This window comes from Vipera berus (assembly GCF_964194415.1).
Source record: "Vipera berus genome assembly, chromosome: Z".
Classification (NCBI taxonomy): Eukaryota; Metazoa; Chordata; class Lepidosauria; order Squamata; family Viperidae; genus Vipera; species Vipera berus.
The window spans coordinates 115,899,493-115,923,025 of NC_138205.1; the positions used below are offsets into that span (position 1 = coordinate 115,899,493).

Sequence of the window (23,533 nt, forward strand, 5' to 3'; positions counted from 1 at the left end):
ATTCATTAACTGTATTACCTAGCAAGGGAATAAAAATACAAAGTTTTAATTCTACTAATGTATTTCACTTATGCATTAGCTGGGCACTATAGTAATTAAGGGCACTGTTGAACAACATTCACTCACTCTTCACTAAACCCAAATTTTCACTGTTATCCACTGGGTCTCTCTCTCTCTCTCCCTCTCTCTCTCTCTCTCTCTCTCTCTCTCTCTCTCTCTCTCTCTCTCTCTCTCTCTCTCTCTCTCTCTCTCTCTCCCTCCCTCCCTCCCTTCCCCTCCCTCCCTCCCTCTCTCTTAATAGAATTCAGTTCTGACAAATATGAATAAGATGCTGCTGCTGTGTCTTTAAACATTTAGTTGGTTGTACTAATGCAATATTCAGACAATAAAAATAATGATGTACAACATAACTGTAACAAAACTCAAATGAAAATTAACTGCTGAATTTAAAATTGCAGGGAAGAGGTTAAATTGTAAACAGTACAATACAGCAAAACATTAAGCTCAATTCACTAACAAACTGACTTAATGATCCCTTCTGTCAGACAATGTGTCCATGTACTAGCAACACATAAGCCTAAATGTCTAGGACCTTTGTCCTTTGACTACAGTATTTTTTTAAACTCCTCTACTGATAAACTGTTGTTGTTTTTTTCTTTTCATTCAAAAATGAAGGGAAGAATACAGTGACAAATATCTGCCCCATCTCACTTCTAAGGACTAAGGTAATCGTGGAGAATGTGTACCCATAAGGTCCCATTTCTGTAAGATACCTGCAACATATTGTCAGTCAAGTGATTCAGGTAATACACTTGGCTACTGAGACCATTATGTTCTGAGCTAAATCCAACTTCTTCATAATGAATTGCCTTCCTCAATTAACCCCATTTCTTGAAATACTTTATCATATTCAAAGATCAGGACTATCAAGTGGGGCATTGTCTATATCCAACCATGCCTTGAAGTCAACTTTGCCAACTAATGATTTCCTCAGATGATTTTTTTACTTATGGATTTAGTCTACCTAGGGATAATTCAGAAGAAAATCTTGGGCTTCTAATTAGAATTCTCATTCTGAAAGAGCTTCCTGATTTATTTATTCAATTATACATTCCACTCATAGTGTGGAAAGCTGAACTGAAGGTAGAATGTTATAGGGGAAGTATTACCCAATATGGCTTAATCATTTTATTATGGAAAAAAGTCCAATTCAGTCAAGCAGGTTTGGCATGTGGTGGGTCCCATCAGTTAGGGAATTCAGCTGGTGACATCCAGGAGATTCTCAGATGTATCTCCTGACTCTTGAATATTCTCCCTTTAGGATGGTTATGACCCCATTGGCTTTCACAAGGCAGTGAAGACTTGGTTGTGTGTCTGAGCCTAGGGCCCCAGATGTGTTAAAGACTCCATTTCTTGACATTAACTTCCATAGTAACAATTTTACTTGGTGCCATATATATTTATTTTGTGCTGTTATGATTACCCCACATAGTGTCACTTGCTAAGATGGGCAGTTATAGAACTCAAATAAATGAATAAACAAATTAATAATCCAAATTTATTTTAAGCAAAGCAAGGCAAATAAGTATTATTAAATGTCTGAATAAGCACAGTTATATTTTCCATGTGCAAAACCTCATCACCCTCTACAGTACTTTGTTCCATTCTGTTCTCATTATGGCTTGTTTCCGTTGTTCATGCCCTGTTACACAATTTCAGTTTAATTAATTATCCCACTGATATGAAATCACCAAAGAATTCTTTCTTTCTAGGTACATGCAAACTCATTAACCTCAAATATAATAATTTTTTTAAAACCACCATAGAAAAATACTTAAGGGGGGGAAATCAGTCAGTTATTGAATAAAATTCTGACTTGTTTTATCACTTCTCAATAGTAATTTAACTTTCTTGAAAATAAATGTCTTATTTAAAATTTTGGATTAGAACACTACAATGCATAACTGTATTTGCAATGTATTCAAATATGCAAATGGAATACATTTCCTAGAAGGTCACCAGTAAGACTCCTGATTCAGCTTGCTTTCAACAATAAACATGTAATTTAATGACAAAAGAAAAAGAAAATAATAACCATAACAATAGCTTTAGAGTCTTCAGTTTAGCATCTGACATGAGACTAAGAAATACTATATGGGTTTTACTTCCATCCAAAGTCAACAAAACTACAGAAAAATGTTAAAAGGATTTTGCATGTTTGATGTTTTTCCAGTGGAGGAGAGAAAAAATGAGGTAAATATCAGAGCCAGTGTGCAGTGTATGTACTGCCAGGTTTATCATCTCGGTATATACTAAAGTTGGGTGTGGCTGTGACGTTCTACAGAATCAAAACAAGATTATGAGATTAATAGCTCTTATTCAATTGCCACATTAAATGCTTTTGCTAGCTTGTCAAATAAATAGTTTGCTTGCATCCTGCAAAATCAGCCAACAAGTGAGCTATCTACATTCTAAATAACAGCCCACATTACTGGGACTCACTATTTAGTCTGCCATATAAATTATATTTCATAAAGATTCAAGACAAAACACAATTTGTGATTTTCCATTTCATGTAACCTAACTTCATTAAAGGATATATTACAGTGAATGTTTCTTTAAAGAAGAGCTTGATAATAAACTCACTTTGTATTCCATACTAGAAGCCTACAGCACCATTTGACACTGAAGTTCTTTGTATTACAGATGAACAGTTTAGCTGTAGATGGAGAATTCATGTATCTTCCTGCATATTTACAATGAGGTGGATGTATAGATTTTTTAATGGGAGTGCATTATATATTTGGTTTTTCATCTGAAATAGTACTGACCAATAATAACAGATACAAAATTTAATAGCAATAGCAGTTAGACATATACCGCTTTATAGTGCTTTATAGTCCTCAGTAAGCAGTTTACCACCAACATCCTGCGTCAACCTTGAGCCGGTCAGGATTGAACTGCTGGCATTTGGCAGAATTAGCCTTCAATACATTCTAACTATTGTGCCACTGTGGCTCAAAGATCAAGACTGAAATCTCTAGAATTGGCACACTATTTTCCAATATACTTTCATCCAGATTCATTAACATACACTGGAACTCTAAAGCTCTGTGCTTCTATCTTCAAATGAGGAAGACAGAAATGCCATTGCTAAGCCTTTTTTTAAGATTTTATTTATCCTACCTTTATTATTTTTATAAATAACTCAAGGTGATGAACATGCTTATTTTTTCTTTCTTCTCCTATATTCACCACTACAACAACTCTATGAGAAGGTCTGCACTGAGTCAAAGTGACTGGCCCAAAATTGCCAAGCTGGTTTTCAATTCTTAAGGAAGGACTACAACTCACAGTCTCCTGGTTTTTAGTTTGGTGCCTTAACCACCGGAAGAAACTGGCTTCCACAAATTAAAATTATAACTTATTAAGAGACCTCTATATTTCTGATCATTATCAGTTGTTCAGAAGCCAATATAGTTTAAAGATTTTTGTTTGTTTGTTTGTTGTTTTGTTTTTTGCAAGGATAGGCAACATTTTACTCTTTCAATGTTTTGGTCTCAACACTACCATCTTTTGGCACTGGCATAAGTACAGGACACTAATAGAAACTAAAATTCAGAAGTTCTGGAGGTCTACCAAATTGCTTACCTCTTGATAACCTGTGTGCCTATATGCTTATGAAGGTATATAAAATTAATATTTTATACTAGATTATCTTAAACAGATATATGTTACCTGTTCTTGTCTCTCCAGCCATTTATCTACCATGGGATGAGTGGCACTTAATGAAGAACGAGCATTATCCCTCTGAAATTGATTAGAAGACCAGGTACTGGTGTCCCGTGGGAGGCTTCTGTAATTTTCGTCTTTCTGTTTTAAAACAAAGGGATGAAACTCCTATGATACAAAGCTAAAGCAAAAAATACTGTCTAAGGACAACAACATTAGAGCAAGACTTTAAAAGATAGCTCACCAAGACTGACTGGTCTATAAACAAAATGAGTTTGTTTGGAATACTTGCACTGCAAATCTGCTATAGAACTTTAACTTCAACTTGACTTACAACTATAATCAAGACCAAAATTTCCATTCCTAAGCATGGTTGTTAGTTGAGTCACGTCTCATATAATCACTGGTTTTGTTCATTGGAGTTCATATGAATCAGAGACTGACAGGTAGGTAGGTAGGTGGCAGGCATCTCTGTGTGTGTGTCTGAATGTGTCTGTGTCTGTTTGTCTGTCTGTCTCTCTGTCTCTGTCTCTGTCCGTCCGTCCATCCTTCCATCCATCCCTGGTGGTGCAGTGGTTAGAATGCAATACTGCAGGCTACTTCTCCTGACTGCCAGCTGACAGCAGTTTGGCAGTTTGAGTGTCACCAGGCTCAAGGTTAACTCAGCCTTCCACACTTCCGAGGTAGGTAAAATGAGGACCCAGATTGCTGGGGGCAAAATGCTGATATTGTAAACTGCTTAGAGAAGGCTGTAAAGCGGTATATAAGTCTAAGTGCTATTGCTAACCATCCCCTCATACAGTGTTTCAGGGCAGTGTACATGTTAATGTACATGTTAATGTACATACATTAAAATTCATTACCACATTACAAATACAACCATAATAAATTAAAAGAATAAAAATTCAACATAAAAACATACAAAAATTTGTTTTTAATGAACCATCCTGTGTAACTATCTAGCACAGAGGTCCCCAACTCCCGGTCAGTGGACCAGCACTAGTCCATGGCATTCCAGAAACAAGGCCAGAAAAACAAGTGAAGCCCCATCCATGGGATGCAGGCAGTATGTGAAACCTCACCCCCTCCGGTCTGCAGAAAAACCTCTCTCTAGGGAACCAGTCCCTGGAGACCAAAACATTGAGGGCCACTGTTCTAGCAGGTACTACTCTATCACAGGATCCTAAATATAGTTGTTTTAAGGGCATTCCAGAAGGCTAAAGGGGTTGGATCACCTTCACCTTAGAGGTATTGAACCATACTGTTTGAGAAGCACTCTACTGAAACAATCACTAATCACCAAACTTGTATCTTTAAAAAAAAGAAAGAAAAGAAAAGCTGGCAGCTTAGTTTGCTTGTTTCTAAGCTAGTTTTGCAACTACATATCTACTGATGTTTTTGTTGTATTTTCTATCATAGTTCTAGCACCATCTTGTTAACCAGAGCTTATGGGATAGCATGGACATAAACCATTTGTTTTGAAGCACATCAATATTTAAATGACTAGATGTATTTAGATATACCAGTAGCAGTTAAGACTTACATACCACTTTACAGTGCTTTTACAGCCTTCTCTATGTGATTCACAGAGTCAGCCTATTGCCCCCAACAATCTGGGTCCTCATTTTACCAAACTTGGAAGGATAGAAGTCAACCTTGAGTCAACCTTGAGCCTGGTGAGATCCAAATTGCAGGCAGATGGCAGTCAGAAGAAGTAGCTTGCAATATTGCATTCTAACTGCTGTGCCACCACGGCTCTTATGACAAGTTCATGTCAACTTTTGTTTCTATAAGTAAATTATGTGAAGTTTGCATAGACTTCAATCTTATATTGAGACTAAAGCCACTTTCAATTCAGGTATTCCTCGACTTACAACAATTCATTTAGTGACTGTTCAAAGTTACAACATCACTAAAAAATGACTTATGACTGTTTTTCACATACAACCATCGCAACCATCCCCTTGGTTAAGTGATCAAAATTTAGATACTTGGCAACTGACTCATATTTATGACAGTTGCAGTGTCTCAAGGACATGTGATCGCCTTTTGCAGCCTTCTGACAGGCAAAATTAATGGGGAAGCTAAATTCACTTAGCAACCATGTTACTAATTTAACAACTGCAGTGCTTTCCTTAACAATTTTGCAAGAAAGGTCATAAAATGAGACAAAATTCACTTAGTAAATGTCTCATTTAGCAACAGAAATTTTGGACTCAATTTGATGATAAGTCAAGGACTACATGTATTTCAATAATAGAGTCCAATAGGTTAAATAAGTGAAAGGAAACTGTTTCTATTTGTGAGATTTATCCCCCTTTAAAGTAACCCCCCCTCCTAATGTTCTTGTGTTCTCTTTTTGCCTATTAAGATATCTCTTAAAAAGTCACAGACAAACTAAATTCTCCCTGGAGTCACATTATACTCCTGATGACCTAATGGACAATCCATACATAATTTGGGAGTCAATGAAAGTGAATTACCACTGGCTTCTTCAAGATATTTCCCCCACTCCCAATCTTCCAGGCTTCAATATACTTGCAGAATTTTGCCAGATATGTACAAGAAACCAAACATGAGAATCTGCCTTGAATATAATCATTATTAAACTATACAACTTCTCCCTTCTCTGTATTAGCACGTTCATGCACATTTATCTTGTGTGTTCAGAAACAAATGCTGGAGTTGCTGTATCTGATACAGTGCTCAGTATAATTAAATGAACAGGAAAGCATTGTTCATATTTATCAAAGTAATAATGGCACAAATACTGGATTATCTACATGGTTTATTTAAAGAAGTTGTCTATAACTCTTCCCATTGTTTTATAGCAATTTTGCACCTACTTTATCTTTCAATTTTTAATTGTTTCTATCAACTTGTCACATTTTGATAATTTTATATAGATATATATGTCCAAGTATATTATCTTGGTTTTGTCATCTTTGTTTCAAGGTCTCTCTTGAGGTCACTTTTTATTCTTCCAGCAAATTGCAAATATATCAACTATGCTGAATTCCTACCTTCACTGAACAATTCCTACTGTACTCTTAATCTCTTTTCTGAGTCCAGATACACTAGAGGAAGAGGAGGAGGAGGAGGAGGAGGAGGAGGAGGAGGAGGAGGAGGAGGAAGAAGAAGAAGAAGAAGAAGAAGAAGAAGAAGAAGAAGAAGAAGAAGAAGAAGAAGAAGAAGAAGAAGAAGAAGAAGAAGAAGAAGAAGAAGAAGAAGACTGAGGGACTAATTCTGGCTGCACAAGACCAAGCCTTAAGGACAAATGCATACAGTCAAAATTGAGAAGACAGCAACAGACAGTAAGTGCCCCCTATGCAAAGAACCTGAAGAAACAGTGGACCACCTGGTAAGCTGCTGCAAGAAGATCGCACAGACTGACTACAAGCAGCGGCATGACAAAGTGGCAACAATAGTGCATTGAAAGATCTCCAAGAAATATCATTTGCCTGTAAGCAAGAACTGGTGGGATCATAAAATACAGAAAGTAATAGAAAATGATAAAGTTAAACTGCTCTGGGACTTCAGAATTCAAACAGACAAGCACCTGCAACATAATACCCTGGACTTAACAATTGTCAATAAGAAAGATAAAAAAAGTCTGGATAGTGGACGTGGCAGTGCCTGGAAACAGCAGAATAGACGAGAAAGAACTGGAGAAGATAACAAAATACAAAGACCTACAAATAGAAATAGAAAGACTTTGTGGCAAAGGCAAGCAAGGGTAGTACCAATAGTAATAGGCACCTTGGGTGCAATCCCAAAACAACTGGAGCACCACTTGAATACCATTGGCATTGACAAATTCGTCATTAGTCAATTGCAAAAGGCGGCCTTACTAGGAACTGCTTCAATCCTGCGAAGATATCTGCAATACCATCAAACATCCACATCTGCCTATCCCAGGTCCTTGGTGAGAACTCAATAGACAAAAATTTGTCTGGCGTGATCTGTTTTTGACAAACCCATGTTGGCTTTTTGTAGTGACTTTGTTTGCCTCTAGGTGTTTGCTGATTCGTTGTTTGTTTATCTTTTCCAGAATCTTCCCAGGTATTGAAGTCAGGCTGATAGGTCTGTAATTTTCTGGATCCATTTTTTTCCCTTTTTTTGAAGGTGGGAACTACATCAGCTCTTTTCCAGTCCTCCAGTAGTTCCCTAGTGCTCCAGGATCTTTGAAAGATATAGTTCAGTGGTTCTGAGAACACATCTGCCAGTTCCTTGAGAACCTTGGGGTGTAATCCATCTGGTCCTGGTGATTTGAACTCATCTAGGCTGGACAGGTGCTCACTTACCATTTTCTTGTCTATCTTAACTTGTGTTTCTAATATATTTTTTACGGTACTATTTTTAATAGCTTGGGCTGTTTTTTCCCTTTGTGTAAAGACGGATACAAAAAATTAGTTAAATAGTTCTGCTTTCTCCTTGTTTCTTGTCACTTTCTTGCCACTTTCTCCCACTAGTGGGCCAATCATTTCCTTGACTTTTTGTTTTTTACATGTTGAAAGAAACTTTTTTTGTTATTTTTGACTTTTGTCGCAAGCGTTAGTTCATTTTGAGCCTTAGCTTTCCTCACTTCATCTTTGCAGGCTTGGGCAATTTGCTGATATTCTGCCTTAATTATGTGCCCCTCTTTCCACTTGTTATACTTGTCTTTTTTGTCTTTCAATTTATCAGAGAGTTCTTTATGCAGCCATGCTGGTTTCTTTTGAGAACTGTTATTTTCCTTCTTCGATGGTATTGTGCTAGACTGGGCTTTTATTATCTCACTTTTCAATATTTCCCAAGCTTCTTGAGTTGTTTTTCCCTTGAGGATTGTCGTCCATGGAATCCTTCCCAAACTCTCTCTAAGTTTATTGAAATTACCTTGAAGTCCAAGACTCTAGTTTGTCTGTGTTTTATTGCTTGTGTTTGCATAATGTTGAATTCCAATACTGCATGGTCGCTTCCCCCCAAGGCTCCTGTGGCTTCAACACCTTTTATTATTTCATCCCTGTTAGTGAGAATTAGGTCCAATATGGCTAATCCCCTAGTTCCCTTCTCTACTTTTTCAGAGACAAAGTTGTTTGCTAGGTTTGTAAGGAATCTGTCTGATCTTCCACTTGGTGCAGAGTTTGTCTCCCAGTTGATGTCAGGGTAATTAAAGTCCCCCATTACTATTGTGATGTGCTTCCTACATACCATAGTTAACTGATTAGCAAAAAGTTCATCTATTTCCTGTTTGGTTGGGTGGCCTATAGTATACACCTATGGCAATGCCATTTTTTTCCCCTTTTATATTGACCCAAATGCATTCAAGACAGTTTTCATCATTGTTGTGCTCTAATTCTGTAGAGATGTAATTATTTCTTATAGAGAGAGCAACTCCACCTCCTCTTTTATTTGGTCTGTTTCTTTTAAATAATTTAAATCCCTCTAGCTGTGTGTTACATTTGTGGGTTTCACCTCACCAAGTTTCCATAATGGCAACAATATTATATCTGCTCTCACTTACCTGAATTTCTAATTCACCCTGCTTACTGTTCATATTCTGCGCATTGGTGTATAGACATTTGAGTCCTTTCTGATTGACCCTGTATTTACTTTTTACATAACCTGTGTGGTGCCTGAGTTCCCCTATTTTTTATCACCTGTTTGATTAGTGCACCACACACACCCTACATTACATGCACTGATAACCCTATAATTTTTAAATTGCCAGGGACAGGAATGTTCTGCATCAATTAACTTACTGTCCCCGTTGTTTAGTTTAAATATTCCTCCAGAAAATCTGTGTATTTATTGCCGAGTAACTCAATCCCTTTCTTTGATAGATGTAAGCCATCTCTTTTGTACACTTTTTCATTGGACCAGCTGCAGACATCATGAGTAATATACGAAAGCCTTCCCCTTTACACCACTTTTTTAGCCACATATTGAATTCTGCTATATGCAGAATTTTGTTCCTTATACACTGGTAAAAACTCTGAAAAAGTAAGCTTACAGCCTATACTGCTAAGTTCCTGCCACAAGCTCTGAAAATCATTTTGCACAGAGAGTACATCTTTTTGGGACAGATTGTTAGTGCCAAGATGTACAATAGTATCCACATCACAGTCCTTGCTGGCATTCTTGACTATCTTAGAAATATGTTTCTTGTCCCTACTGGCAGTAAATTAACATATATGATTAAATCTCCTTTACTCTAGTTGTCTCTAGAGTAAAAGGCATTTGACAGTCAAGTTAATAGTGAAATTGCCAACTTTAAAAACTTGTTTTTTAAAAAAAATATCATTTTTTTTACCAAACTTTGTCTTATAAATTTTCTTTTAATTCTTTTCCCCCCATAAATACCTATTTTTAGCTAAGCCTTCTATGATGGATATTCCATTATTTGTGGATTTGATGTATTCTATTATCAACAAGAAACAGCTTGCATGACATATAATTCAAATTAGGAGCTGCAAAATCCACTTCTTTCTTTGGTATTTTGCAAAATTTTGAATTTTACTTTTGATTTCTTTTCCTATTCTCTCTCTCTCTCTCTTCTCTCTCTCTCTCTCTCTCTCTCTCTCTCTCTCTCTCTCTCTCTCTCTCTCTGTGTGTGTGTGTGTGTGCATGTGCACGCGTGTGTGTATGATTATTGTTCTTTGACAACCTTGAAAGGTTTTGTCTGAAATTAGAATAAGTTCCATTTCAAATAAGAAATTCATTAGATAATATATTCACTTTTCTGTTACAATGAGGCTCAGCAAATAAAATGTTAAATTCTTCCACCTGTCTAGGTCTTTTTGGTTATTTATTTTATTTATTTGTATCCCATTATTATTTTTACAAGTAACCCAAGGCTGTGAACATGTCCAAACCATCTTCCTCTTCTTACTTCCCTCACAACAACAACCCTGTGAGGTGGGTTGGGCTGAGAGAGAGGGACTGGCCTGAAGTCACCCAGCTGACTTTCATGCCTATGATAGGACTAGAACTCATAGTCTCCCACTTACTAATCCACTGTCTTAACCAAATTGGCTCACATTTTGTAATTTTATAAATAAAAATGTATTATATTATTATATATTATGTTTTATATTAAAGGTAAAGGTAAAGGTTCCCCCGCACATGCGTGCTAGTCGTTTCCGACTCTAGGGGCCGGTGCTCATCTCCGTTTCAAAGCCGAAGAGCCAGCGCTTGTTATATAAATACACACTTTTAAAAAAAATTTACAATTCTGGAACACAAAAATCACAACCATGACTAGTTTCTCCTGTTGTCTAGATTCACTTCTGTTAGTATTCAATGTCATATTCAAATAAAATGTTTTGTGACATGGTGAAACTAGCCATGAAGTCTGTAAATAACTAATTTCATGTTCAATCTGAACTCGAAAACTATGAGAGCTTCCTATAGAAAAAAGGATATTAAACTGCAATGAAAAGTTGGTTTAATATCATGGTTTATGCAAAGCTAATAATTATTTCCTTGTTTAACAATACTCACTTCGATTGTGTTAATTCATTTTACGACTATCATAAAAACCACCATAAAATTAAATCAGGTCACATGGGAACCCACATAACAACCACAATGATCAATGAGCAAAATTCAAAGCTCAGTTGTGGTTGTTAAGTGAGGCCTACCTGTATTATAAGAAAGTGGCATTTAATCATGGACCCTGGGATGGAGAAAGGAAAGAGACCTACTGTATTTGAACAAGGGGTAACTCATTTCCTGAACTGACCTTTGAGCAACAAAAGTTTCCTTCCTTCTTTTGGAATACGATGAGTTCAAATTGGATGCAGGTTATTTTTCATGTACAACTTTGGGGAAAGGGAAGAGCTACTGTATATTTGTAGGTTATGAGTAGAAGTTATCTGTTCCACAAAGCGTGGGACTCTAATTTAACAGAGCCCTGGAGAGTCCAGAAAGAATGCTCACTTTCAAGAAAAGCATCATTCTCCTTTATATGCACACTGAATAATAGATGCATGAAAAAGAGGCAAGTTTCAGCCCTATCCTTGATCTACTGTGAAACTAAAGGCCTGAAGAGGGATAGAAAGGAAGACTAATATCTATGTAGAAATAGATTTTGCCCTGAGATAATTGATCAGTCAACTGCTCAAGCAAATACGGAACTGGGAGACAATCTTTCTGACTGTATAACATTACACTGTATATATAATTCAGTAAAATACAACCTAAGATCAAGGCAAGGACTTCTTGGCCCTGCCACCAATTCTCAGCAGTTCAAATCAAGACTGGAGGTGCTATTTGGAACTTGTAAGATCAGAAAGTTCTGTGGACCGGCAGCTGTGGCAGTGGGTAGAAGGGATTGTTTCACACGTGTAAATGAAGCTTCCTTTGCATGCTTACCAGCTGCTTGGGTGGCCCAGTTCCATGGACCCCTGTGCTAGATTATGACTTATTCCTCACCTCCTTTCTAGATGCTGAGCCAGAAACCAGATATCTTGCTCATATATGTGCTACTAGGCAGAAAGATTTCCATGCATGAAAAGCATATTATTGCAGAATATCATTTACTATGAAAGGTAAGAGGAGTTGAAGGACTAATGTGTATGTGAAGAGATAGAGAGAAAAAAAATAGAATAGCAATTTTTACCTAGATTCTTGGAAACAAAAGGCATTTTGGGACTATTCTGTTTATATGGATGTCAGGCACACGTTTCAGGACTTCAGGGCTCTATTATAAGGACATAGAGGCTAATTGTGTCCGTCAGCAAGTGACTTGTTACAAATGTTTGTATATATTAAATGAGACGGACACCATTGTTTGGCAGTCTCTATTCCCCTCTGGGTAGGTTCAATTTATTTTATCATTCTACAATGCAATTGAACACTCTGCCTATTTCCTGATGATTTTGGAACTCTGACCTTGTAAACTAAAGCAGATGAGACAGGTGAAGTCCATAAGCCGTGCTTAACAAAGCAGCCAAGTCTAGCAGCACAATTCCAGGTGTATATTAATCAAAATACACAGAGAAAGTCTGTATTACAAAATTATACCAATAGAGAAAGAGTCTTCTTCAATAGGAGAAGTATCTTTAATTGGGAAATAAGACACAAGAGCAAGCATTTATTTCCAATCCTCACAAGGCCATACTATTTGCATTCTGCTTTCTGCAAAAAAGCATTTGAGAAAAATAACTGCCTCTTACTCATGCTGTTTATCAAAAGCCTTTTAGAAATCCCTGTTCTCTGCAACTGGAACAGGGGTGTCAAACTGCTGGCCCACAGGCCGGATGTGTCATGCCAAAACTGTGCCCCCCCCCCATTGCTGGCAATGGAGAAACAGTTGCACATCACGTGATGTTGCAAGTTTGACACCTCTGAACTTGAAGAACCAATCTGACACGTGTGTGTTTGTGTGTATGTGTGTGTGTGTGTGTGTGTGTGTGTGTGTGTGTGTGTGTGTGTGTGTGTGTAAAACTAACTATGCCAGGAAAATGCTAGAATATTTTAAAAGGACTAAGTCATATTTAAATGGATTTAGGCTCAGGAAATGCAACCGGCAAAGTTAAATATACTTTATTTTTAGTTGAGAAAGATCAGCTGTATCTAATCCAAACCAAGATGGAGGGGTGAAAAGAGGAGGAAGAACAAATTACTAAGGTAAAGTGGTGGGGGAGGGGGGGAAATGTTTCTCCTTTAAAAAACAAACATTTTGTTTTGATAGTGGCACTGAAAGATCTGAATCCAAAATGTGGATTATCTGATTTCAAATTGTGGATGAAAGTATAATCCAAAACCAAAAGGCCACAGTTATTTTTCTTTATTTATTGCAAGTCTTGCAACTGGGATAATGCCCAGTGGTATATCTATAAAGGTAAAGGTTCCCCCACACATGCATGCTAGTCGTTTCTGACTCTAGGGGCCGGTGCTCATCTCCGTTTCAAAGTCGAAGAACCAGCGCTTGTCCGAGGACATCCCCATGGTCATGTGGCCGGCATGACTAGACGCCAAAGGCGCACGGAACGCTGTTATCTTCCCACAGTAGTGGTCCCTATTTTTCTACTTGCATTTTTACGTGCTTTCGAACTGCTAGGTGGGCAGAAGCTGGGACGAGTAACAGGTGCTCACTCGGGATTCGACCTGCCAAACTGCTGACCATCTGATCGACAAGCTCAGCGTCCTAACCTACTGAGCCACCGCGTCCCTTCGTATATCTATACAACAAGGTAAACTAGTATTTGTCAACCTTGCCAAGTTTAAAATACGTAGACTTCAACTCCCAGAATTGCTGGCTGGAGAATTCTGGGAATTGAAGTCCACACATCTTAAAGCCAGCCCACGTTGAGAAACACTGGGCTAAACTAAGAATTCTTCAAGTGCAGATCATGTTCATTCCCAAGATTCAGGAATTCTGGCAGATTTTTCCCTATTGCTCCTCATTCTCCTTAATTTCCCAGTAAAATCTCAATAAAGATAATGCAAAACAAACAAAACATATGCACTGATTGATGTAATGTAATTACGGAGCAGAAGCATAGCTTTTGTCATGGGGATAATTTTAATAAGACAAAAATAAAAAACACCAAAGAAAACAAAGGAAAGCTATGTTCATTTCCTCAGGTGCATTTTCAAAAAGAACTCTTATAACAAATAACATTTATATAAATAATGATATCAGATCGTCCATATACATCAAGATGAAAACTAAATTATTACTATATTCAATTTGTATAGCCGTTTATTTATTTTATTCATACCATGATTACTTTACAGTATTTAAGCCCTTTTGCTCTCTATCACACTGTAGCAGCATTTAAAGTTTCTAAATTTACAGCTCACTTGCTTTCTCCAACATTGTTATTTTTCCTCTTTTCCATTTTATAATTGTCAAAGACCTCGCCTGCCACCCATTTTGGTGATCATTTTCTATTCTCATGTTCCACTTTCCCATGTTTTGTTAAATAAGATCACTGCAGGGAAGTGGGTGGGAGGGAGGGAAGCTGGAGTGATATAGAACACAAGGCATATATTTCTTACAAAAGATGTTTCCATCAATATCTGGTCCTTGGGTCAATAGGCTAGAACTATATTATTGAAGACTGGATAGAAGATTCCCAGTTCAGTGGACTCCAAAATCCCTGAGAGCCAAAACAACCCTACTTGGCCTCTAGATAATATACCCACAAGTACTTAAAGGCTAATATTTACTATTTACTACAACACTCTTCCCGAATTCTACTACAACTCCTGTTCCTCCACTACTTTTCTTTGTGAGTCCTGTACTTCTGGAAAACAGTAACTCTTCTATTTGCCTTAGGCCACGGGTGTCAAACTTGCAATGTCACGTGACGTGTCACAACATATCGAGACTTTTTTCCCATTGCCGGCAATGGGATGGGCACAGTTTTGGTGTGACGCATCCGGCCCGCAGGCCGGCAGTTTGACACCCCTGCCTTAGGCTGCTTTAAGGTGTTAGTTTCCCAAACAAACACAAAGCATCTTCCATCTCACACCAACACCACTATTTCTATCTGTCTCATTGCTCAGCTTCTATAGCCACTAGTTGCTAGATGGGGTCAGAAGCAGTCTTAAAGGGACAGGACACCAGAAACCTAGACACCAGCAGCCTATCTTCTCACAGTGAGAAATATGGATCCTGTATAAAAGCAGATCAGTTCTGCAACTGACATCTTATATCACTCTTGCAGAAGCTGCACCAACTATTGGTTCTGAACATAGTTCAAGATACTGGTTATTACCTACAAACCCCGTGTGTCTTGCAACCTAAGTATCTTAAAAATTGGTTATTCCAGGTAGCCACTATCTGCCTAGTAGATACAGAAAGATATCCAGTGGGAGAGAACACGGAATGGAATTTAGTAGATGGCAGGAACAGCCCAAAGAACAGCTCCTTCCATCATAATCATCATCTTCCCAAAACTTTGATGACTTAGTTATTTGACAAATATCCTTACATATTAATACCCTTAGATATTAATATTCATGAACTGAAAAATGATGAAGCACCATGAATGCTATGTATGTAGGCTAAACTCACACACACCTACATCAATCAAGATATTCTCAACATCCTAGCTATCACATTGAGATGAGGGACACAATTTGCTTCTAGATCTGTCCAGACAGAAATGAGTCTAGCAATTCCCCTTGACCCACTGAGGGCCAGGAATTCTTGAATTAGTTTGTTGTTGGTTGTTTTTTTTTAAAAAGAGGGGGAAAAATGTAGAGGAACAGGATGTTCCAGACCAAAATATGGATAGTAACAATCATGTAAATAATATAAGGTTAAAATGTGGTTTTTCAAAAGACCTATGCATTATGAACTTCACACAATCTTCTTCAGACACAGTCACTTTACTTAGCTTAAAATATATCATGAAACCGTGTTTTGTCTATATTGTCACCATCATCTTCATTACCATCAATCATTATCTATATTATCATCATCATCATATAGTAATAACTGTGAGAGGGATCTTGGAGTCCTAGTGGACAATCTCTTAAATATGTGTGCTGCAGCTGCCAAAAAAGCCAACACAGTGCTAGGCTGCATTAACAGAGGGATAGAATCAAGATCACGTGAAGTATTAATACCACTTTACAATGCCTTGGTAAGGCCACACTTGGAATACTGCATCCAGTTTTGGTCACCATGATGTAAAAAAGATGTCGAGACTCTAAGAAAGAGTACAGAGAAGAGCAACAAAGATGATTAGGGGACTGGAGGCTAAAACATATAAGGAATGGTTGCTGGAATTGGGTATGTGTAGTTTAACAAAGAGAAGGCTGAGGGGTGACATGATAGCACTCTTCCCAATATCTCAGGGGCTGCCACAAAGAAGAGAGAGTCAAGTTATTCTCCAAAGCCCCCGAAGGCAGGACAAGAAACAACGGATGGAAACTAATCAAGGAGAGAAGCAACCTAGAACTAAGGAGAAACTTCCTGACAGCTAGAACAAACCAGTGGAACAACCTGCCTCCAGAAGCAATGAATGCTCCAATACTGGAAGTTTTTAAGAAGAGACTGGACAGCCATTTGTCTGAAATGGTATAGGGTTTCCTGCCTGGGCAGGGGGTTGGACTAGATGACCTCCAAGGTCCCTTCCAACTTATTATTTTTATTGTTGTTGTTGTTGTTGTTGTTGTTGTTGTTGTTATCATCATCATCATCAACAACAGAGGTCCCCAAGCTTTGGGGCATCACGGACCAGTTCCATGGAGAGGTTTTTCCGTGGACCGGAGGGGGTGTGGTTTTGTGTGTAGTCTGCATCTCGTGATCTCCCTTGTTTGAATGGACCAATTGCTGGCATGGCACAGCCCAGGACTGGTCCACGGACTGGGGGTTGGGGACCCCTGATCTATAATACTTATCTTCCCTTTGGGGTTTTTTTAGCCAATATCAACACAGAGGGAGGATCACAACATTTTCTAATCAACCACTGAAGAATAGCCAAAGCAGAAATGGAACTTGTTAAAGACTGCATGATAAAATGGGCCCAGAATTTTCAGGAGCCCATAACGATGGATATCTGGGAAAACATATGGGTCAGAAATGTAAAATTTACACAGGCACAAAATTTAAAAGAGAATTTAAGAGCCTTGGCAGAGCAGTGGGCTAATGCCTCCTTAAGTAACACCAGCTGCCTGCAATTAGTGCAGGTTCGCATCCCACCAGGCTCAAGGTTGACTCAGCCTTCCATCCTTCCGAGGTAGGTAAAATGAGGACCCAGATTGTTGGGGGCAATTAAGCTGACTTTGTAATAATGCCGCTTAAGGGAGGCCTCGAAAGCCCTAAAAAGCAGGCATATACATAGAATGAAGGCTATTGCCAAGCACATTGATTTGTGCTTAGATTGTAAGCCGCCCTGAGTCTTCGGAGAAGGGAGGGATATAAATGGGATTTTAAAAAAATATATAAAATGTTTTATAGATGGCATTTAGATCCTAAAAAATTAGCAAGTATGTATCCGAATTATCAGCCTAAATGTTGGAGGTGTGGTTGTGATGATGAAACATTATCATATATGGTGGACTTGTAAAATATTAAAGTTTTTTGGATTAAAATTTGGTGGAACATGCAGAAGATATTTAAGAAAAAAATAAGGTTTTCTCCACAGTTATTTCTGTTGGGTATTATTACAGACTGTACTGTTATAGATACTAAATTGATGTTGAATTTAATTATGGCAGCAAGACTTTTGGTAGCGCAATATTGGAAGAAGGAGGAACTGCCTACTATAGAAGAGTGGACTTTGAAAGTTTCAAACCTGGAGGAAATGGCAAAGATTTCAGCATATTTGAAAGAACAATCGCAACAGAGATATATTGTGGAATGGAGAAGATGGATTGATTATATTCAGAATAAATATGGGACTAAAAAGTTTCATTTAGCATATGAATAAGTATTATTATTAGTTAGTTATTATTATTTAGTTATTTAGTTATGTTTAAGAGGAGTTAAAGTGCGATAGAATTTAAAGTGTTTTGTTTTTTTTAGTTAGTTAGCATATTTTAGCTTAGGTTGGTAAAAGTTAATACCCTGTATTCAGCTCTGGGAAGTCGGGGGTGGCAGGGGGAGGGAGGGGAAATGGGGGGATGTTTTCAAATGTATTTTAAAACTTTTCAATAAAAAAAAAGAATAGCCAAAGCAGCAGTAACAATAGTTGGTTATACCTTTATAGCTTTACAATAAAAAACACTAGTTGTTTTGATATAACAATGCCCCCAAAAGAAGACAGTACTAGTACTCTGTCTCTTTCCCTCTAAATTTTAATTTTACACTTGTTTTGGTGCATTTGCTTAATGTTTATTATCCCCATATGAAAAGCTGATAGTAGATTATTGGATTTCAAAACAAGGCATTTAGGCATAGAATTCTATGGATTTTTTAAAAAGAAATATGCCTCACCTGATGTAGATGAATACATTATCCTACTTTTAATCACAGTAGCTTTATTAAAATAATTGTATAAATGTTAACAATTTTGAAATAAATTTGCATGCTTTGCAAATCAATCTCATATGATAACCATATTTTGTAAACAAATGAAAAGCTTACCAACAGAATAAATTGAAAGGTTAATTTAATTAGGTTTGCTTATTTTCAACATACAGTTATTCATACTGAGATTTAAAATACAAGTTCAAATGTTTTTTAGATATGTTATCTAATATTTTGAGAGCCAGTATGATGTAGTGCTTAACGCATTAAGGACAGGGAGACCATGAGTTCTACTCCTGTCCTAGGCACAAAGCCACCTGGGTGGCTTTGTGATCTTGGCCCAGTCACTTTTATTTAGCTCTAGGAATGAGGCAATGGCAAACACTTTTACAAAACCATGCCAAATCTTGCCAAGAAAATTGCACAGACTTTCCAGACAGTCTTTGAAAACCAGACATGATTGAATGGAGGGAGGGAGGGAGGGAGAGAGAGAGAGAGGGAGGGAGGGAGGGAGAGAGGGAGGGAGGGAGGGAAAGGGAGGGAGAGAGATACCAAATCTCAGTTGTTAGTTATAAAGAAATGTGATGGCACTTAAAGATTAAACTGATTCATATGAATTGTGACACATATGATGTGCATCTGATACCGGCTCTTTTTAGGATTCTATAAAATTGCCCTGTTAATATTATAACTATGTAAAAATACCCAAACTGGAATCATGCACATCTTCAAATATTTCTGCACATTTAAGGTCATATTCTGGCAATGGTAAGACCAATTTGCGGCTGAAAAATTAAAAATCTAAGTACATCCAAGCTATAGGTATGGCAGTTGTTATTAAGGAGGCCCTTTGTCCATGGGAGGCCACTGCCCCTCAGATAGGCAGATGTGAGTCCCTCCTCCTGAGGTGGGGCCCTGGGGGTCAGTTGGGCTACTCGACGCTCTCTCGGGGCTGGCGATTGAGTTTCCCAGACTCATGGTTCTGGGGGATTTTAACCTGCCTTCCCTGGGTGGTGCGTTGGGGGTGGCCCAAGAGTTCATGGCTTCCATGATGGCCATGGACCTGACCCAGATTATTCAGGATCTGACTCATGAGGGGGGAAACACGCCTGACCTTATTTTTATCTCTGGGCAGTGGCTTAATGGTCTGGGTGGGGATACTCCAACCTCTCAACCCCTTTCATGGACAGACCATTATCTCCTCTGGCTGGGCCTCCATCATGCCACCCCCCGCTGCTGGGAGGCGGAACCGACCAAGTGGTTCTGCCCCAGGTGCCTGATGGACCCAGATAGGTTCCAAACGGCACTTGAACTGATTCCTGCCTCCCTTTCCCACAGCCCGGTCAAGACCTTAGTTGACGCCTGGCAACAGGCTGCTTCGGAGGCTCTCGACCACGTTGTGCCTTTGCGGCCTCTGACCCGGTGCAGATCCCGGTTGGCCCCTTGGTTTTCCATGGACCTGCAGGAGATGAAGTGCCAGAGGAGGGGCCTAGAGAGCATTTGGAGGTCCAGTCGGTCCGAGTCTGACCGAACACAGTTAAGATCCTTTTTTAGATTTTACCTTGTGGCAATGGAGGTGGCGAAGCATGCTCACTTCGCCACCCTCATTGCGTCTGCAGATAACCGCCCAGCTGCCCTGTTTAGGGTGACCCGTTCCCTTTTAAATCAGGGGATGGGGGAGGACCCCTTGTGGGGATGGGCCGAGGAATTTAGTAAGTATCTGGTGGATAAAATCGCTCAGATTCGGGCTGGTCTGGACTCCGATTGGGCAGTATCTGACGAGGGGGAAGCGATGGGTTTGGCCGATAACTTTTGGGAGGAGTTTGATCCTGTGACTCCAGATGAGGTGGACAGGATCATGCGGAAATTAAGTGCCGCCACGTGTTTGTTGGACCCGTGTCCCTCCTGGATGGTTTATGTGGCTCAGGAGGTTACACGAGGCTGGCTCCTGGCAGTTATTAATGCTTCCTTGAGTGAGGGGTGCTTCCCTGCCACCTTGAAGGAGGTGGTGGTGAGGCCCCTCCTCAAGAAACCTGTCTTGGATCCAGCTATTTTAAATAACTTTCGTCCTGTCTCCAACCTTCACTTCCTTGCGAAGGTTGCTGAGAGTGTGGTGGCACAGCAGCTCCCTTTGGTACTGGAGGAAACTGAGTATCTGGACCCATACCAATCGGGTTTCAGGCCCGGGTACAGCACGGAGATGGCATTGGTCGCGCGGGTGGATGATCTCTGGCAGGCCCGAGATAGGGGTTATTCCTCTGTCCTGGTCCTTTTAGATCTCTCAGTGGCTTTTGATACCATCGACCATGGTATCTTGCTGCGACGTCTTGAGGGGTTGGGAGTGGGAGGCACCATTTTACAATGGTTCTCCTCCTACCTCTCGGGCCATTTGCAGATGGTGTTGGCAGGAGGGCAGAGGTCAACCCCAAGGCCCCTTAGTTGTGGGGTGCCTCAGGGGTCGGTCCTCTTGCCCCTCCTGTTCAACATCTACATGAAGCCACTGGGTGAGATCATCCGTGGTTTCGGGGTGAGGTATCATCAATATGCTGATGATACCCAGCCTTTCATCTCCACCCCGAACCAACCCAGCGATGCCCTTGACGTGATGTCCCATTGCCCGGAAGCGGTACGGATCTGGATGGGGAAGAACAGGCTCCAGCTCAACCCGGCTAAGACTTTACGTACTGGCTTCTCGTTTAGTCCAAGAGGTTCCATCTTTGATTATGGGAGGAGAGGTGTTACCTCCCGTTGATAGGGCGCGCAACTTAGGCATCCTCCTGGATATATGACTCAGTTTTGAAGATCATATAGGAGTTGTGGCCAGGGGGGCATTTGCCCAGGTTTGCCTGGTGCGCCAGTTGCACCCCTATCTGGACCGAGATGCCCTACGTACAGTCACTCATGCGCTAATCACCTCCTGTATAGATTACTGCAATGCTCTCTACATGGGGCTGCCCTTGAAGACCACCCGGATGCTCCAGCTGGTGCAGAATGTGGCCGCGCGGGTAGTGATGGGAGCATCCCGATACTCCCATATTACACCCCTCCTGCGTGAGCTGCATTGGTTACCAGTTGCCCTCCGGGTGAGATTTAAGGTGCTGGTACTTACCTTTAAAGCCCTACATGGCCTAGGCCCAGGATATTTGCAGGACCGTCTGCTGCCGGGAACGAATTCCCATCGCCCAGTGTGCTCACACAGGGAAGGCCTCCTCAGGGTGCCGTCAGCTAGACAATGTCGGCTGGCGACCCCCAGCGGGAGGGCCTTCTCTATGGGAGTGCCAGCCCTGTGGAACCAACTTCCCCTTGAGCTCTGGATGGCCCCAGATCTCCGGTCCTTTCGCCGCGGCCTTAAAACATTCCTTTTCCATCAGGCTGACCTGGACTGACGACAGGGATTTTTAAAATGTTTTTAATTTTATTATTGGGGCTGCTAGTTTAATTCTTTTTTAACTTTTGTATTATTGTATTTTTTATTGTTGTTAGCCGCCCTGAGTCCTTCGGGAGATAGGGTGGCATATAAGTCCCAAAAATAAATAAATAAATAAATAAGATGCAGTCTGGATTTCAAAGATGTTACATCAATTATCTGTCCATATTTATCACAGTTGTGTAATTTTCTGCAACAGACATGGGAAGTTTTCCCCAGTATGAAAAGGAGGAAATATCCCCATAACTAAAAATTCACTTTTTGAACATTCAGTTTCTGCAATTAAAAAGTAAATCACTGTATATTTAAGGCATTCATTGAATTATTACTTAGATGCACAATGATCTTCTATTTTACAATTATCAACTTCATGAAAAGCTTTAAAAATGACATATTAATATCTGTTGCATCCACACTGCAATATTTGTCCCATCTTACTGATTTAATATTCCTTAGTGTCCAAATTCCCAGTGACTATGCTAAAGCAACTAAATTCCTTTTCATTTGGTCATTCTGCTCATTTCTACAGATGTCATGCTTCAGGGAAGTTCAGGAAAATATCTTGTAAGACAAAAAAGCAAATGTTCAGCTGCTAATGATGCAAAGAAATGTAAACATAGTTGGGTGGCATTAATTTTCTATTCCTTTTTTTTAAAAAAAATGTATATGGCTGCTTTGTGCTAAAATGCAAACACTAACATTTAGACGTTCAGAAAAAAATAAACTTGAGGGTGCCAGGAATAGATATTGTAGCTCAGTTCCTTACCACATTTGATGAAAAGATCTTTAGAGAAATATAACCACATTTACATGATTATAGTTACAGTCTTAAATAATAGCAATCAAGAATGAAGGCAAATATACGTGTCCCAGGATAATGTCTCAGGATCCAATCTGGTCAGTCACTGGGACCAGAGGTTTAGTCTTCTGAACTTTTGGATTTGTACTGAAGCCCATACCAGGGGAACTTCTCTCTCACCAGAATGTGTCTCCAGCACAAGTCTAAAAGCTTGGAAGCCTAAAACTCTGAGCAAATGCTTATAATGAACAAAGACTTGCAACAGAAATCAAGGATAATAAAAAAGTTTCTTCCAACATATTAACAAAAAAAAGTCAAGGAAACTGTAAGCCCACTAAAGAGAGAAGATGGCAAGGAATAACAGGCAACAGGGAGAAAGCAAAGCTGCTTAATTCATACTTTGAATCAGTCTTCACACAAAGAGAAACCATAGCCCAACATACCAAAAAAAAAAACCACTGCAAAAGACAAATTAGAAACAAAAATTAAAATAAGCAAGAAAATAATAAGAGAAAACCTATCTGACCTAGACGAATATAAATCACCGGGACCCGACAGATTATATCCCAGAGTTCTGAAGGAGCTGGCAGATGTTATCTTAGAACCACTGCACCACATCTTTCAAAAATCCTGGAGCACATGGGAAGTACCTGAGAATTGG

General features: G+C 39.3%; 1 protein-coding gene across 6 annotated transcripts in view; it reads right to left on the bottom strand.

The window, feature by feature from the left end:
* The window catches only part of PARD3 (par-3 family cell polarity regulator), a 663,866-nt gene that overhangs the window by 345,064 nt on the left and 295,269 nt on the right, over window positions 1-23,533 (bottom strand). For 4 of the 6 annotated variants that reach the window (XM_081345245.1, XM_081345244.1, XM_081345243.1 and 1 more), the window contains exon 5: window positions 3,739-3,873. The exons of 1 other annotated variant lie outside the window; for it this stretch is intronic. In XM_081345245.1, the coding sequence (XP_081201371.1) occupies window positions 3,739-3,873 (135 nt within the window). Of the gene's footprint in view, window positions 1-3,738; window positions 3,874-23,533 lie in introns of those variants that run through there. One more of the 6 variants, XM_081345246.1, reaches the window with a different exon arrangement.